This window comes from Athene cunicularia (assembly GCF_003259725.1).
Source record: "Athene cunicularia isolate RWA chromosome 2 unlocalized genomic scaffold, athCun1 chr2_part1, whole genome shotgun sequence".
NCBI classification, from domain to species: Eukaryota; Metazoa; Chordata; class Aves; order Strigiformes; family Strigidae; genus Athene; species Athene cunicularia.
In genome coordinates this window covers 133,293,696-133,311,258 of record NW_020799095.1, presented here as the reverse complement: position 1 = coordinate 133,311,258, position 17,563 = coordinate 133,293,696, and the positions used below count along the sequence as shown (strand labels likewise).

Below are 17,563 nucleotides of genomic sequence, written 5' to 3'. Positions count from 1 at the left end.
CAACTCAAAGTGTGAAGAGATGAGCAGAATGCAGTGAAGGTAAAGTGTATTGACAACTTATATTCCATACTAGTTTAGTGAAGTAGCAGGCTTTTAACATATATTTATAAATTAGAGATAGAGATAACAGAATTCACCTTGAGCACTGTGTGACTGTCATAACATCTTGTTAAACAAGTACTAAAATCATCATCATCATCATCGGAACAAAATCCAGCATGTTTGAAGACTAATGTTTTGGGCTATTCAGATTGCACCAAACTGAAGAAATATTTTAGAATTTGAAAAAAAAAATTGTATTTCAATAGATTCAATCAGACAGAGAGCGCTGAAACTGTCTAATGAATTAGTATTTGTAAAGTACTTTGAAGATGAAAAGTCTTACTGGTATATATGTGCTAAGCAGTATTATAATTACAGAAATAATCTAATACTCGATAAAACATCATCCTATGGGACTTGGCAGAAGCTATATTTTGGAGTGAAAGTAATTTCCTATTACATTAAGAAGTTGTTGCAGAAAAGTTTGCCTGTGAGTGTTCTATACTATGCAGCTCTGGATTCACAAGAAAAGCTTCAGTATGTTACTCAGCACTTTGCTGTTTCTTCAACTTGGGCAGCAATCAGCAAGCTGTGAAGGGAAGGGCAGCTCAACCCATTTTAGATCTAAGCCCGGTTCTCTAGTACTGCAGGTGTTTCAGGCTGCAGAATGAATGTGTTGGCATTCTATAATTATAATAGAAAGAATTTATAAGACCCTGGTGTGCAACTCATTTTTAACATGCAAATTCCCTGTTTTCAGCGTTTCAACTTTCAAAGGCTTGTGGCAGTTTAAAAGCAATCCTCTTATAAGTGTATAAATTGCAATGATTATAGGAACAAGTTGTAATTGTTTCTAGTAAGTTTTTAGGAGTCTTTGATGTTATGATTAGTGTTTTGTATGTTAATATATTGATATGGGTGCTTATTTGCCTCGATGCTTGTATGCTGAAATGGTCACTAGGTTGCCTCAGCAAACAAATCTTTGATCTCAGTAGGTCTGTTTGGTTAGAAATAAAACCTAAAAGAAATTAAACAAGAACAGTGCATGTTCTGAAGTATTCAGAAAGTGCTGAGATTGGTGATTGAAATACAAGGAATGAAAGTAATAGTTTTGCAACATGATCTTCAGGGGGAGTGCCAAAACAGCTACACGAAATAAGTTATTCTTGTTTCATGTATTTAAATAGCGAGGTTTTAGTGTGTTTGTTTTGTTTTGTTTTGCTTTTTTAACATACTGTAATGATACCATAACCACATTTACAAGCTTTCACAGTGACTGACCAAATAGCGTGGTGCATAGTTCATGGCACTATGGACTGAGCCCAAGGCTCTTTGGGTTGCTTTAAGATGCAAAAGAAAAACCTTTCCATCTTGAACCAAAGTAGCTGTTAGATGTAGTAGCTTAGACAAAGCCTGTTTGGGGGACCTCATAAGAACTCATACTGACTTGAGCAAATCTGACAATTCACATAAGACAGAAATGATATACATTGCCACTAGCCAATACATTCCAGTGAAGCATCATCACGTCATGCCGCTATACAGAGACAGAAAAGTCAGAGGTGACAACCCTGAAATTCAGTTCCAGTTATCTACTGTTACCATGCTGACATGAAGTCTTATCATAGTCCAATCAAGTTTGCATTCTTCTTAGAAAGCCAGATTTCAGTTAGTAGTTTACAATGTAATGTAACATGGAGAAATGCTATCCAATATGTCCAATAAAATGTTAGAAAGAGTTCACCAATTTAAAGTGTATAGATTTTACGGATGTTTCCCAAGAGGCACTAACTCTCATCGAGAAATGGATGGTATGTCATCTGATGTCCTTCTGTGTTTATAAAGCATTTAGTACACAACAGACACCATGTGGTGTTTTTATATCATTAAAAGAAAAAAAAAAAAAAAAAAAAAAAAAAAACCAGGACATGGTAGGAAAATGGGAATGAATACTGTTTGACTTTAAGGGGAGACAAGCTACTTCATTTTCCTGTTACACAACTGGTATATTTTATCTCAGTACTTTACACAGGAAAGTAGAGAAAGAAAATCAGCTTGTGTTTACCTTTGCTGTACACAATGCAGTTGTTTTTGTTGTCTTCTACTCCTTGCCAAGTCACATCCAGCAACCACTTGGGGCCAGCAGTCAGAACCATAGGGACTGAAGCCTTTGTCTTCTGTAGGAAGGATGATAACAAACAGATGCCATTTGCTTGCCTTGATTAAGAACTTGAATAATAATAGCAATAATCATTTTATTTGCAAACAACAAAATCTCCAAACCCATAAGCCAAGGTCTTATTCCCCTGCCTCAGGATTTTTTTTTAAGAAGACACAAGCAGTAAGCTTTAGTTGTTTCATTGATTGAATGGTGAAACTATTATCAAGGATTTTTCTGAATGATATTGGATCAGATCTCCAAGATTAAGGAGATCTCTGGTGGCTGAGAATTATAAAGGGAATGCAGATGACTTTCACAGCAAAGAGCCAAGTGTTTAGAAGTGAACTTTAGACACATTGTACTTCATTATCAATGTGATCTCACTATTTCCTGAAACAGACAGGAAAGAATTTAAAGAATCAGTATCCATTTCAAAGATCTGTCCTGGGTAACATTTGTATTATCATAGGAAATTGTTCTGAATGGATAATGGAATTTTTCCCCTTTTGCTACATGTTGATGTGTAATTTTACTATGTCTGAAATAATAATAATGCTAATTACAAAATTTGTCTCCAAAAAGACTATAAAAGAAGTTGTATTAATAAATTCAGAGTCATAAAAGTAGAACATGACACCCATTGCACCTGAAACACATACAGGCAAGGAGATGCACATTTAACAAAACCACGTTTTGTGTTTATTTCAGATTCTATATTTAGAGAATTGGTATTTGAGAAGATAAGTTAAAGTTTCAAATTTATTAACATTAACTTCTTTTACTAATCAAATGGCAAAAACCCTGTGGGCGATCCTGAGTTTGTCAGCACGTGGGACTCAGATGCCAGTTAGGCTTCTGTCATTCACTGTTCTTTTTCTCTGTATTACGCATGAAACCACAACAAAGTACAACAGTCACCACATAACTTTTTTTTTTTTTTTTCCTGGCATAGAATTCTGTTCAAGACATTCTAACCTCTTCTAGGAGAATTTGATTAATTTTTTTTTATATGATGACAATAATTGTCTAGTTGACTCCGGCTGTGTTCTATCATAATATACTGTATGATTAAGGGAGTTAAGAAATTTTAAGATATGGAAAAAATTCCAGATGTATTGTCCACATTTATTATCTATGACTGTTCTAGAAATGTAGAGAAGCATGCTGAATTACCACAGAACATATTACATTCCCAAAATATACATGAAAATATTTATTGGAAGTAATATTTTAAAAGATTTAGTTATATAAGATTAAAGTAATAATCTTATATAAGACATATTTAATATTATTTATAATATACCAATATTTTAATAACGATGATAGAATAAGACATTGAATGTCACAGTTCATATTTTTTATCTGTTTATTCTCTAATACTGCTTTATCAAATGTAGTATTTCTAGCTTAATTTGTATTTTATGTTTTGCATTTTTCATACAAATGTTTATGCGTAAGTCACACTTCCTCTATATGCACTCCATGACATTATTCATCTTTCAGAAGTGTTGGAAAAAACAGATATAAATGAAAAATGAAATTAGTAAAAAGGAATGTAACAGCTAGCAACAATATACCTACCTATTGTAAAACTACTGCAAGGAGAAACATGCAATGTCTCAGTTCCTAATACTGCTTTTCATACCGGAAGTTGCAGAAAGTGTTTTTGTTTGTATGAAGTATTACAAGAGTGAACACAACTGCATACATTTGAAATCTGAATCTAAATTCTGATGTATAATTGGCCAGTAAACAAGACAACTTTTTTTTTTTTTTTTATTAATTAAGTACATACATAAAATATCAAAAAGCCTGATATTACCAATTATGAAATCAGTGTGAAGTATTTACATATGGAATGCACAGAAAATAATGATGTAAATGAGGCATGACCTGAAAAAGGTCTGCAAGAGATGAGATGAAAGGTAATCAAAGTATTATCTTTAGTTTCTGTTATAGAAGAGTCTGGACTTTAGTGTCATATTACACCAAACCAGCACTAAGGCTGCTATGGAAACAAGGAAGACTGGCTATTCTTCACATAGCTGAGAATTATGCCCATATTAAATACAAACTTCATCATGAATGTTAGCAACCATGACTGCACAGCAATAATGAAGAAGACCAGGACATGTTCCTGCCTACCACATGCTACATTCCTCCAACTGCTATTTCAGACAAGACTTTAACATGTTTTTTGTGCTTATATGTGCTCTGAGTAATCCCAAGTACAATCAAAATACAGCGAAGTATTCTTCAGGTAGTGGACTTTTCCAAGTACAACATAAATGATTAAGACATTTAAACAAGTCTTTTTTTTAAAAAAAAAAAAAAAAGTTGGAGGCCAAGTTAAAAAACAAAACAAAAGAAAAAAATTATATCTTTAAAGTGCAGAAGGGATCATCTACTTAATTTTCACAAGATCCAATTCCTTTTGTTTTCTTCTTCCCAGCCATCTGACATTTCATTGTGTCTCTCCCATTTGTAAGGGTATTATTTGCATTAAGATGGTATCAAAAAGCCTCAAATAATATCAGGATCTTCTTGTGCTGGACAATAGTTTATTATCTACATAGACAGGACAAATAATATGTCCTGGGAAAGGATTATACTTAACCACATACTGCTAAGTAAGAAATGAGATGCAGTGATACTGTTTGACTTTCTGTTGGAGATTAATTTCTCCTTTAGTAAGTGATGAGCTTAGTCCCAGGACACTGCCCCTGGTTCTTCTAGATGAGGGCATCCCAGGCTGGTGCCTCATCCTTCCGAGGTGAAGCAGCAGCAGCAGCAGGTAAACTGAGCAACAGCAGTAAGGATGCGAGTCTGCTTCGCCATCCGTCATTTACAGGCTTTTTTGAAACTTAAAAAACTACATGGTGATCACTGAATTAGCTTCCAGGTAGGCTTGGCAGTAAAACTTGTAATCAGTTCAGCAGCTGTGAGTGGTCTCTAAGGCACTAGAGATAGGCTGGAGGAGGAACAGGGTGTTTTTTTCTCACAGCTCTGCTAACACAGAAGAGCTGGTGGACACCTCAAAAGAATTCCCCATTCTCCCATAGCTCTGCTCCCAAGCTGCACAGATATGTAAATAAACTTCTTTTAATATGAAAGCAAAACTTCACAAGGCCGTGGCTGCTTGTAAAGCTTGGCAGCTCCACTAAGGGAGACGGGCAATGGCTTCACTTTGAAGTACCTCACAGGCATATTGTGTGAGCTGTTAAGACGAGTCAGGACCACCACAGCAGTTCTTGGGGTCTGGCATCCTGTGAGGTTCACATGTTTATAGGAGGTGTTCACCACTGACAAAGGCTTGCTCTTGTTGTGCCTTATTACATAGTAAGAACTGAAGCAAGCCTGCTGATTCAGGAAAGGCCATTTCCCTAAAATGGTTAAAATGAAAAGACCCCAGTCCAAGATAACAAGAAGCCATGGTTAAATCAGTCATGCCTTTATCACCTCAAGATTAGACTACTGCAATGCGCTATACCTGAGGCTACATTTTAAATCCATTTGAAAGCTGAAGCTGGTGCAGAATGCGGCAACCCGCTTGTAAAGCAGGATATCGTGCTTTGAGCGCATTACACCAGTGCTTTTTAATCCGCACTAAGTGTGGGGTTTAAGGCACTGGTTACAACCTGTAAAGCCTGGGACCTCCCTGTTTGAGATACCTAATTGAGACCTTCCAGGTCCTTTGCCCCAGCTGTACAACAACAGCCAAGATCTACCAAGGAAAAGGGCTTTCTTGGCTTGACACAGACGAAACTCTAGGTAGGGCAATATGTTCTTCACGACAGATCTTTACCTTTGGGACACCATCCCACTTGAAGTAAAGTATGTTCTGACTCTCAGAGAGTACTACAGAAATCATCCTGTAATTCCTAAGATGTACTTGTCATACTGTAACATTTAGTTGGTCATTCCCACAATGGTGGTGGTGGGTGGTCTTAGCTACTTTATGCTGTTTTTTTACAGTGCTATTAGAAATATCTCTAGCTTAAGAAAGGTACCATATTATAAATTTCTTGACACAGGAGCAACAATATTACAGCTGCTTAAAAATAAGACTTATAAAACAAAATGTCGTTTCTCACTCCAAAAGAACTGCTACAAATTACTCAAAAGCTTACAAAATATTCTGCCTACTGCCTAAATATAATCATAGGGATCTGCTAACACGTGTGTGCATAAGATGGGGCCATACAATAGTAACCTCACATTTTGGAAATGAGGGCACATTATAAAACCACAATACTGTTCACTGCTCTAAACTAGGCAAGTGTGTATTCTACACTTCAGTCATTTTTAACTGAAAATGCAATTTTTGTTAATGTCTTCATGCCATAACCAGAAAAATTTGACAAGGACAAACAGGGTCAAAACTGTGATCTCTCAGGGAACAATTAGAATCAGCTAATGAGGATAAAAGAGGTCAGGCAGGCATCCACTTTTCACTAACCTTTGAAGCAACTGGACAAACAAGGGAGGTAACCCTCAATAAATGTTTATATTCAGTCAAGAGGTTAATGGAGATAAAAATAGCCATCACAGCAGGCCGAAAATAGTTTTGCACTCTCTCTAAAAGGAATAAGTGCTGACAAGTAATGTTAGATGGGCTCTTCCCTGCAAAGATTTCTAACATATGATATGTGTGGCCTGGCAGAAACTTGAGGAAACCCCCACATTAAAGAGAAATACAGTATGAGCAAGTGTTTGAAATCTAAGAAATATGCTTGATCGTTGCTAGCTGTTTCCTATGAAGCTGTGCCAGAGCAAGAAATAGGTACTGAGCTGATGTTCAGTAAGTCGCTGTGACATGAACTTCCTGTCCCACACATGGTGTTCCAAAAAGTGTTCAACATTATTCAAGGAAATGTATTGTTCATTGAAAAATCATTACATTTCTATCTTTACCTTTTTTTTTTTTCTTCAGTCAGTTTCAGGAAAGTTGCTGGAGACTTAAGATACCCAAGGGCTTTACTTCAAATTGTCTTTTGGTTCCCGCAAACAGATTTTCATTCTAAATCTTCCAAAGATTCTGAGTTCCCATGAAAGACATGGATTACCAAAATGTCTTCCTGCCCTTGGAGAAAGTTCTCATGCCCCTCTGTGCACTGTTACTTTATATAGCCAATTGAAAACAAGACTGTACTGGGAGGTGAGCTGTAAATGTACCTCAGGTGCCTTCAGATAATGAGTCTGGGATAGTAAAAAGTCTGTTAGTCCAAAGCAGAGGTTTCTACTTTAAAATTCAATTTAAATTAAATTTGATTGTCACAGGGTTGGTGTATCTTCTGACATGCTAAAAGTGCAGAATATCCTTTCTTGAGAGGTTAAGTTCACCCTTGGTGGTCACCATACTCAATACAGCAAAACTGTACGTTCATCAAATCAGCTCAGTTGGGAAGGTCTCCTAATGGGTCATTCTGGACCGAGCAATAGCAGAGATTTGCATAGGTCTTAAACTATCCCTAATGAAATAATATTTGTTTTAAGATGGTTTTGAACCTCACACTTACACTGTCTCAATGTATTTCATTATCATATAATTGATTACAAATTCATCAAACCCTAAAACAAGCCCATTCAAACACCCCAGTGGACAGACACAGGCTCTCTTATTTGTTTCTGATTTGTGTGCAACCAGCTAGACTGTCTTTCAATTTCTGTGGCTTCCCTGAAAACTCTTTATCTTTTTCCAAGGAGGATTCAGTCTTGGAAGAATATTTATCTCAAAGGCTTCTCTGGAAACCCTGCCAGTCATGGCCTATGGCAGCACTTCACAGTGCCACGGCTTTCTTTGCTAGACATGCAGAGGCAACTCCTCTCCACTCACGGGAGACTGGAGGTGTTCAGTGCTGTGGTTCCATGCTGATAACAAACATCACCAAATAAAGCAAAGACATGGCAGTCTCCAGCCTATAAACACCTACTCTGGAACTGTACAATTGCACCAAGATTTCAGTTTTCACAGCCCTTGCTATGTCTGTCAGTGAGATCTTGAAACTTACACTAAATGTGAAAGAAATTTTGCAAGGACTAAGGACCTAAATCTGCAGACAGCATGGGATAGCTGTTTTTGTTACTACTGTACAACTTTACGGGATCCAGTGTTTCATTCAAATATCATCCATCAGATGCCTGTCTAACGGCTAGATGAAGAGAGTACAAGAACCTGACTACTCACAGAGATGTAACTGGTGTTCTGGCATGCTAACTTGCAGAAAGAAGACAGACAAATTGTTGCTTGTGATAGGCCATGAAACTAGTGATGGAGGAAAAAAAGGAAGGGTCAGTGTTACTTTCCAATATCTTGTACAAGGTGGGAGGGAAGAAGTCCTCATGTCTCTTCTCCTCACAGCTCTGGATCCTAGTTATGTAGTGCTAGTGGTTAATGTGGAGGTACTGCACCTGTGCACTAGCTGGTTGTGAAATGATTTTCAAGATTCCTAGTCTACAACGTGGGTATGCATTTGGGTTATTTTGTGATAGTGGAAGAAAAAGAATTGGTAACATTTGAAGAGGCTGTGGTCAAACCAAAGTCTTTCATGTTTCAAACACCAAAAAAAGAAAAAAAAAAAAAGAAAAAAAGGGAAAAAATGGGAAAAGAAAAAAAAAAAAAGGAAAAGAAAAAAGGAAAAGGGGGGGGGGGGGGAAAAAAGGGAAAAAACGAAAAAAAGAAAAAAATGAAAAGAAAGAAATGTACACACAGATGGAATCCCAAAAGACAGCTGGGATTCCCTGCAACTGAGAAACCCTACTGTTTACCCCAAGAGATCATCACTTGTCAAGTGACAAAACTGAACATATATTTCACCATATATCCACAAACCTATGCAGATCAAAGAAAATATTCAAACAAAAAAGTACACCCTAGGTCTGTTAATATCTTCCAACACTTGTCATGATTTCAATATGATTACAAATTTTTTATTAATATCAAATATGCCTGTTGATGAATGTCCCTAATGCAAATTAAATGTATGCTAAATATTGAAATTATTTCATGTTACCTAGCTAGAATGTATTTTTTTCAGATCTGTAAAATAAACATAAATCAAATCTCATTGTAACTTATCTACAAAATAATGGCTGTCAAAAGCAACGTTAGCTTGTTCTGTTTAATCCAGGGTACCCTTGAAACCGATCTTTAAACTCTTCCACAAAACCAGGAAGGTTTCAAATAATTAATCCAGATTCCGGAGCACCTGGTCCTAGCTGAGGGTCCCAGTGATTCCTTCTGGCTGCTTGCCACGTGTTCCTGAAAGAGGTGACAACCAAATGACAGGAACCGGAATGGAAAAATTGGGACAACTGGACCTCTGAATACTCAGTGAGCTTCCCCTGACCACACCGCCCTGTGTTGATGGGCTTTCTAGTCCTGTCCTTGCCTCTCATAAAGTCTTTTCACTTGGCTTCACTCTGCATTTGCTCCTACCCTGCCCTGTCCTCTGACCTTTCTCTTTCTTCCATTTTGTATATACCTGACTATGTCCAGACAACTCTCCCTTTCCCAAAGAGCATGGGATGGACAACAGTGTATTTTGACATCGCTCTCTTGACTTGACTTTCTCATTTAATTTCTCCTATTACTCTCTCTCCTGTTAATTTCGTTTCATTCTTTGGGAAAGTAGTATATATATACACACATTGTGTGATTACACAATGACCAGCACCAGGATACTGTATTCTTAGTTAGTGCTGTGATTGGCATAAGTATGATTAGGATATTCTGAAACTTGACAATGCTAAGTGGATCATCTCTGTTGTGGTGAGTTGATACCTGGATACCTGCAGGTAGCAAGCCCACCATCATTGTGTCTTAGTGCTCATGTATCTGCCACAGGTGTTGAACCTTTCTGCTTCCCTGTAAAGTTGAATACTTTGGATAATACTATTTCAGAGATGACATGCACCTGTACTGATGAAATCACACTATATATAACTTATCTTTAGACAAGATATAATGCGGTGCTGCTTGCACACTTTCACACTGAATTACCAGTGCATTTTTCCTGCTGGGTTAACCTCCCTGTGGTAAATTACTGTCTACTCTAAGAATTAGGTCTCTCCACTAATGAGACCTTGTTGATATTTGCCAGTAAATATTTTCTGAATGCACTTACTTGAATGTAACTCCTTTCACTTTTGCTAAACATTTTTAATAGGAAATAGATGAATACTCTGCTCAGTATGGCTCAGCTGCAATTTGCAAACATTGAGTTTATGCTGGATGGGTTAAGGGACTAAATTCTGGGATAAACCATCAATCCCTGTGAATCGTCTGACATTTGCTCTCTTACTTTGCACAATGATCATTTGGGCCTGGGGTAGTTAATGTGACAACAGATATTCCAGATGATCAAGGGGACAATTACACTGGAACTATCCACAATGATTGCTGTATCTACAGCTTAGCTACAGTGTGGTACTGAATAATTTCTGGTTTGCAGTAATTCTGGATTTTTTTCTCTGTTGTACTTTCCTTATACTGGAATTGATGATTTAAATCATCATCTTCAGAAGTCCAAATTTCATGTACTATGTATCTTTATTTTTATCTAAGGAATCCATTAAAGATAAAAAAATAATTAAAAAGGACATTCGTAAAGCCTTCTATAACCAGTCCATTATACAGAACTATAGAACACTTAGTAGTTATAGATTCTGTTTATTACATATTATTATTAATATTATTACTTTGTCTGGAACTGAAAATACAAGTTGTGCATTTTACTTTGGAAAAGTGAACGTTTTTGCCATGAAAGGTGAATAAGAAAAAGTCATGCTTTACCATCAGAAAAAGATAACTTTTTTTTTTTTCCCCAGAACCAGAAAGGTAGAAAATAAAAAGTTCTCTGTGTATGCTTGTCCAATATTTTAACTGTATAATCCAGTGCAGGTTTATTACAATTATATTTCCAATGAATATTGTGAGGCCTTTATGAAATATGTATTTAATACAAAGATATTTTAGTCAATAGTATAGGTATGATAGTGTAATTCTCTTGATGAAGCATGACACAATACTTTAACTTCAGTGGTGCATACACTGAATACACACAAAATATACATAAATTCCTACTAACTCATTTGAAATAGAATTGGAGAACAAAAAAAACCAAAAACATCTCTGATATTCTTCCTGATTTTGTAAGATATTTATGCGTGTTTTTATTAGGTATTTTTATATATCTTTACCAACAGGAAACACAGTACTATAAAGTAACAGCATAAATCAAATATATAATCCTCTGCCCAAGTTTTATATTTGTTAAAACAGCATAATCATTTAAGGTAGAAGTTTAATGCATGATTCAACAACCAGAAGTCTACATGTTTGATTAATTATTTTTAGTTCTGTTAAAACATCACAGTTTATCTCATTTTAAGATTATCCTTGACATATTTAGAAATCCTAATGCAGATTTTATGGCCCACACCTATCCCTGATGGTGCTAATGGACTATACATAATGAATCATTCTAATTTGGATGAAAGGACCACACAACACTGTGGCAGTCCTTTAGAGAATTAGGGCTCAGTTCTGATCTTCCAGACTTATGAATGTGTTTTTGGGATTAGGCCGCATATCTGTACATCTGTTGAGTCTCGAGGGGTGCATACTCAGCTAAGTATTCTGACCTTCCAATGTACTGTATCAAATGTGTGGCCTTGGGATATGAAAGGATTTGATTACAACTGTATTTTACACTGATTTAATATATAATTATGGGGTAAAACCTAATTCCTCCTTACATGTTCATGTAGAAAAATCCATCGCTATTAAGCAGACACTGGGATATTTTTCACCCAGTGAGCATGATAGTAAATGGAAGAAGCTGAAACACCCACCTAGGATAATGTAAAATCAAGGACAACCTTCTTAAGGATGGCTTTAAAATCAGCTTCTTGTGTCCATAAAAAACAAGTTTAAATTGTCTCCCATGAGTGTATTGCTAGTTCGTACACTGTTGCATTATGCATGATTCTTGACTGCTTACGTAAAAATAAGTCAGAACAAGGTTCCATTACTGATTTTCATTGTTACTCTATGATTTCCTGTCTATAAGTAATGAAGAGAGTAATTAATTTTACATATATATATAATATTGATGGAAAAGTTTGTAAATAATTGAAATTTTTGGCTATTCTCTATTCACTTACATGTATAATTTCTATTTTCTAATCTATCAAAGATAGAATATGGTAAAATTTCCTATAGCTAGTTAAATTTTCATAAGATACACATAGTGTTTTCATGTAAGAAATAGAACTTTTTTCATTGCACTGAAAACCCCTTCCTAAATATTATCAGTGAAAAAACCCACAGAATATTAAAAGACTACACAAGAAAATTAGTTCAGTAGAAAATAACATGACTATGCAATATTTTTGAGTTCTTAATTTTCCTACCATTACATCAAATTTTGTATAGGTTTTTAAATAAATAACAAGTGTATTGAGTAACTGAATAATATGGGGATTTCAGAGAAAATACATTTCAAAATTCTATGTTTTTCATCAATATGATCTTTTACAGATCTGAATTATGGATTAATGGTGCTTACATGTTCTTTATCATTTCAGAAGGCTTGGACCAAGAAGATGAACTGAGCAGAGCAGCACCTTTACCTTGCAAGCAGTTACTTTCTTTCAGTTGAAGAATATGTTACACAAAATCAGGTCATTTTTTCACCACTGTCTTAAAAGCATGAGGATTTTAATTTTGCTGTTCTCACACGAAAATGAAAATGAAGTTCTCTAAAATGCCCAATGGCAGATTAAAAGGATCCTAATTTTTTGTAGCTTGTATGACATAGTTGTGGTAATGGAGCTCTCATTTAAATTGCTTCAGTGTACTGATTATATGTATCATGATGAACTGCAACTATGCAAGTTTCCATGAGAAAAAGAAGTTTTCATAGAACGGGTGAAGGTCCTTCACTGGGACCAGAGATAAAGATGGAGAGTCTGGCAGTGGGACTAGTGACACAGGGCTCTGGTTCCAGTTAGACTCAACAAACAGCTCAGATCAGAATCTAAAGTGCAGAAAAACAGCCTGTAGCTTCGAGATTAGCTTTCTCACACTATTCCTGAGTTAAGCCAGTACAAACATCATCATGAATGCATAATTATGATTACGCACTACACTGTGCATAATAGATCTTAAAATCTGAAAACAAAGAGGTAGTGTAGGAATGCTGTTTTCAGGCTTTTGGTTTTGAACACAATGAAGCCGGGTGTAAGGGTAAAAGACTTTCTGTAAGTAAAAACAGTTCCAAGAAAATACATTTTACTTGGAAAATTAATTCAGATACTTATGAAACATTTACACATAAAACAAGGGCTAAAAGGGAAATAGGGAGCTGGTGTGTGTTTGAAACTTGAAAATAACAATGAATGAAGAGAAAACCCCTCCCATTTTAACATATTTTAGGGAACTCAAAAACTTATCACTCAGAATAAGTAAAAATAGACAAAAAAGCCAGCAGGTTGGCAAGTTTATTTAAAGGATCTTTTTATCAGAAAGAAATAAATGATATTTCAAAATTCTTTGCAACAAGAATTTGACTATGAGCCAGTGTCCATTTCTGGGACTGATGGATATACACAGGCTGGTGTCCTAAGTTTAAATGATGGTATTGATAAAAGAGTGATGCAGTTTGCTTAAAGGGAGTTGATGGATTCATTCACTTTCATGTGTAGAAACAAAACAGTGTGAAAATGATGAATGGAATAACTGGGTACATATACGACTACAGAATATTGGTGTCAAGCTCTTGCCAGTCACCAGTCTGCTGATAAAGTCACTTCAGGACAGCAGTGCTACAGCTCTGGGTTCCCTAATGGGACCCCTCAAGAATTATAAAGCCTCTGTTTGGGATCACGAAACCAAGGAGAGGTCCTCAAGTGAAAGTGGGATGACTTTCAAAAGTAGAGAGCATCGAAAGAACAACAAAGTTGCACCTAGGTCATAGGAGTCAGGTTAATTTTTTAAAATTATTATTATTATTTATTTAATTATTTTTTCTTTCTATGAAGTGAAAACTCAGAGTAGTAAGAAACACACTGGGTACTACCACACTGTGGGCTGAAGTTAACTGATTAGAAAACTATTCTGTTGTTGGCTCAGACCAATTTCATAAATAACAATTTTTTAATTCCAAAAGGTAATTCTTCCTTGAAGGCCTTCCCTGGTTCAAAGAAAATCAAGTCAAATCCCTTCTGCTTCCACTAAAATTTTCAAAACAATTTTCAGATACCTGAGCAGAAATTTAAAAAGCCAGCTTCTAAATGTTCCTCATACTTCAGTATCCCAGTGAAGTCAGTAAAAGGGAAAAAAAGCCCCTCTTCAGTGTGTGTGTTATGGAGCCAAAAAAGCAACCAAACACAACAAGCAGCATCAGTGGTATGAAAAATCAAGAGCTCTAAAAGAGAAAAAGCTTCAGAGAAGTCCAAGCTATCAAACTACAGAAGTTAGTAAAACTTTATACCAGAATTTCTCTTCTTCCTGTCACAGAAATTGGCATTAAAATGCTACAGTACTACAGCCACCCTATCAGTTTCAAACAACTACCACATATCACTTGGCACTAATTGGCAGCAGCTGTTGAAGGCAGACTTGAACCTGGCATCCCAACTGAGCAGGGATTTTTCCCTGCTCCCAGGAGATAGTGGCCTCCAGGTGAGGTGTGAGGCCACGGCCAGTGCAGGGCGTCAACCTCACACGGCAGCCACCTGGCTTGAGGGTCACTGCAGTCTCCCCGCATAAAGCACCCTGATACGGTGGTCACAAGCCTTCTCAGTTTTGAATGGAAGGAAATGAATAATTGCCTAATTTTCACAAGCTCAGACTCCATTTGTAAACTGAAAGGAGGTGGCCACGTCTGCAGAACCCGTGAGCCTCTGACAGCTCCTGCTAATTCCAAGCGGAACAAACGCTCAGAAATCTGCCTCTTCACTCCTCCACCATGGAGGTGACCTTTGATCAAACTTTTTTTTGCTGAGCCGTGGATGGTGAACAAGCAAACACAAGCTGCGACATCAAACAAAAGAAGCAGTACTCAAACCCAGCACTAGCTGTGGCATGGCTTTACTGTCCAAATCAGCTGCTAGAAGAAGAGGGATGCTCAGGACAAAGCGCTCCCGACACACGCAGCACAGGCAACACCGGCCTCTGCTCCTTGAAAGTTCAAGTAAAACTTGATTTACAGCCACACCTTGGGCAACGGGCGAGCACTGGGAGAGCAGAGAGAGATCTGGACAAAGAGTGATGGAGGCGGGGGTGGGGGGCGGCGAGTTGCCTTAGTATTATAAAAATGCATCTTACTCTGTTTTTAATCAACGAACCTTATCCAACAATCAAGGCAGATATATAATAAGCTGAGCTACTCTGTAAATCTAAACATTCCCCACAAATAGAAAAGATACATCCTGAGCTCTCTGATTGTTACTAAGGCAACTATCTAAAATGAAAATCTTGTTAACCCTTTGCATGCTGTAGCCACCCGTGCATCAGTGTTAGCTGACTTCTGTGCACTTATCTCTCCTTTTTCCCCCTCAAGAAATTCATAATTGTATTGCTTCACAGTAGTTATGCTCTGGTTATCCTATTTGAGACTGAAAGGACTGTGATAGGTGGTAGTTTCATATGTACAGCTGAGTTTTGTTGCTTGCTCATTACTGGGATTCCCGTTCAAAAAACAACTAATAAAACACAAGAGAAAATCCCTAGATTACTCCACAAGGCCTGGGATTTTGATTGAAACCTTGACAACAGGAATGGGATGCTTTCTAGTAAACCCCACTACTGCTTTTTTTCTTTTAGTTATGAAAGGAATTGACTGCAAATAGGGTATTTGTCAATGGAATTATTTCTCTATGGTGCATTATAAATAGGCTACTTTTAAAACGTTGTTTTGGGGTTTTTTTAAAGCTTCTGTTTCTTAAGTACTGCACAGAAGACTGCCAGCTATTTTAACAAAACAATGTATTAACCACAGTACTTTGAAAATTAATAGGAAGGTATTAGACCTGAAATCTCTCTGAAATGCAAGAAAATTCAGACAAATGAGAAAAATTACTTTCTAATTTCTACAAGAGTAGCAGGTGATTTTGCAATCCGATTTATACTTATATCTACCTGAATATTTGAGACAGTTTCATTATAACATCTACATGGCAGTGTCATGACAAAGTAAAAATCTCTGCAGTTGTAAAGTCTTCCACAGTTCATTGCTGAAAACAACTGAAGCCATGGAAATTCTTCTGTATTTGAAGTGAAGAGAGCAGGACATGGCCCATGGACATCAATTCTATTGATTCTTTTACTTTGTGCCTACCATGTAATTAAGAGAGACCCTTCACTAGTAGGCAGAATTCTACTCTCTATGGCATTCCCAAGTAGTTCATTTAAAAAAATATGCACCATATCAATTGATTCCTGCTGAACGAGAAATACTCAACTGATACTTTACAGTATTCACTTCAGCATAGATAAAGTTAAAAGGTCTTTGACATCTTTGCAGTACTGAATAACATACATGCAACTTGAACAAATGAATAAATAATATTGCTTTATAAAAGAAAAATTTACATGTAACTGAGCCCATATAACTTTAAGTGGCTAAAGTAGTGTGTAAATTTTCTTAAGTTCTTTTTGGAATGCTGTCCATTTTAAACTGAAAGTTATCAAATTAGATTAAAGGTGCCATTTACAATTGAAATGGAAAAATAACCAAACCAAGTTATTTTAAGATTAGTGCAATATCAACATTACAATACTCAATTTCATTAAAAAGAAGCACTGACTAAGATTTTTGTTTGCCTAGAATTGTTTCAAACTTAAAGAAAATAATTGGTTTAATAAAAATAATTTGGATTCTTTGTTATAAATGTTTATGTCAGTGCATGATGTTAGAAGTCTTAGTATGTACAATTCTTTACAGAGAATTGAACCCATTAAAGTGAACAAACTAGCTTTCTTTTTCTTAATAAAAATCTATGTTTCAAAGAAAACTCAACAGACCTCACCTGCACTGTACAAACTGAAGGATAGATTATTGACACTGGACAAAAAACATACCTCTGGTCTCACTAAAAAAATTTTAAGGTAGATGTAATGACTCCAGCTAATTTGAGGTTTTGGGTAAGGATGAGTGAAGGTGCACAACACATGAAAGTGCAGTGCTGGAATACACATAGGTAAGACAATGTTCACGAGGAGTAAGACATGAATTCTTTTTTCTGACTCAGGATATGCTCCAAGTGTATTTTTCCAACTTCTGAAATGCTTCCCATTTTTCTGTAACTAATTTGACATACAGCATTCAAAGTAACTTACCTTTTACATCTGTC

The 17,563-nt window shown here is 36.3% G+C and overlaps 1 protein-coding gene across 1 annotated transcript in view; it reads right to left on the bottom strand.

Annotated features, from left to right (window-relative positions):
• The window catches only part of ZFPM2 (zinc finger protein, FOG family member 2), a 318,476-nt gene that overhangs the window by 105,814 nt on the left and 195,099 nt on the right, over positions 1–17,563 (bottom strand). The window contains exon 6 of the mRNA XM_026841508.1: positions 2,108–2,219. Within this exon, the coding sequence (XP_026697309.1) occupies positions 2,108–2,219 (112 nt within the window). The remainder of the gene's footprint in view (positions 1–2,107; positions 2,220–17,563) is intronic.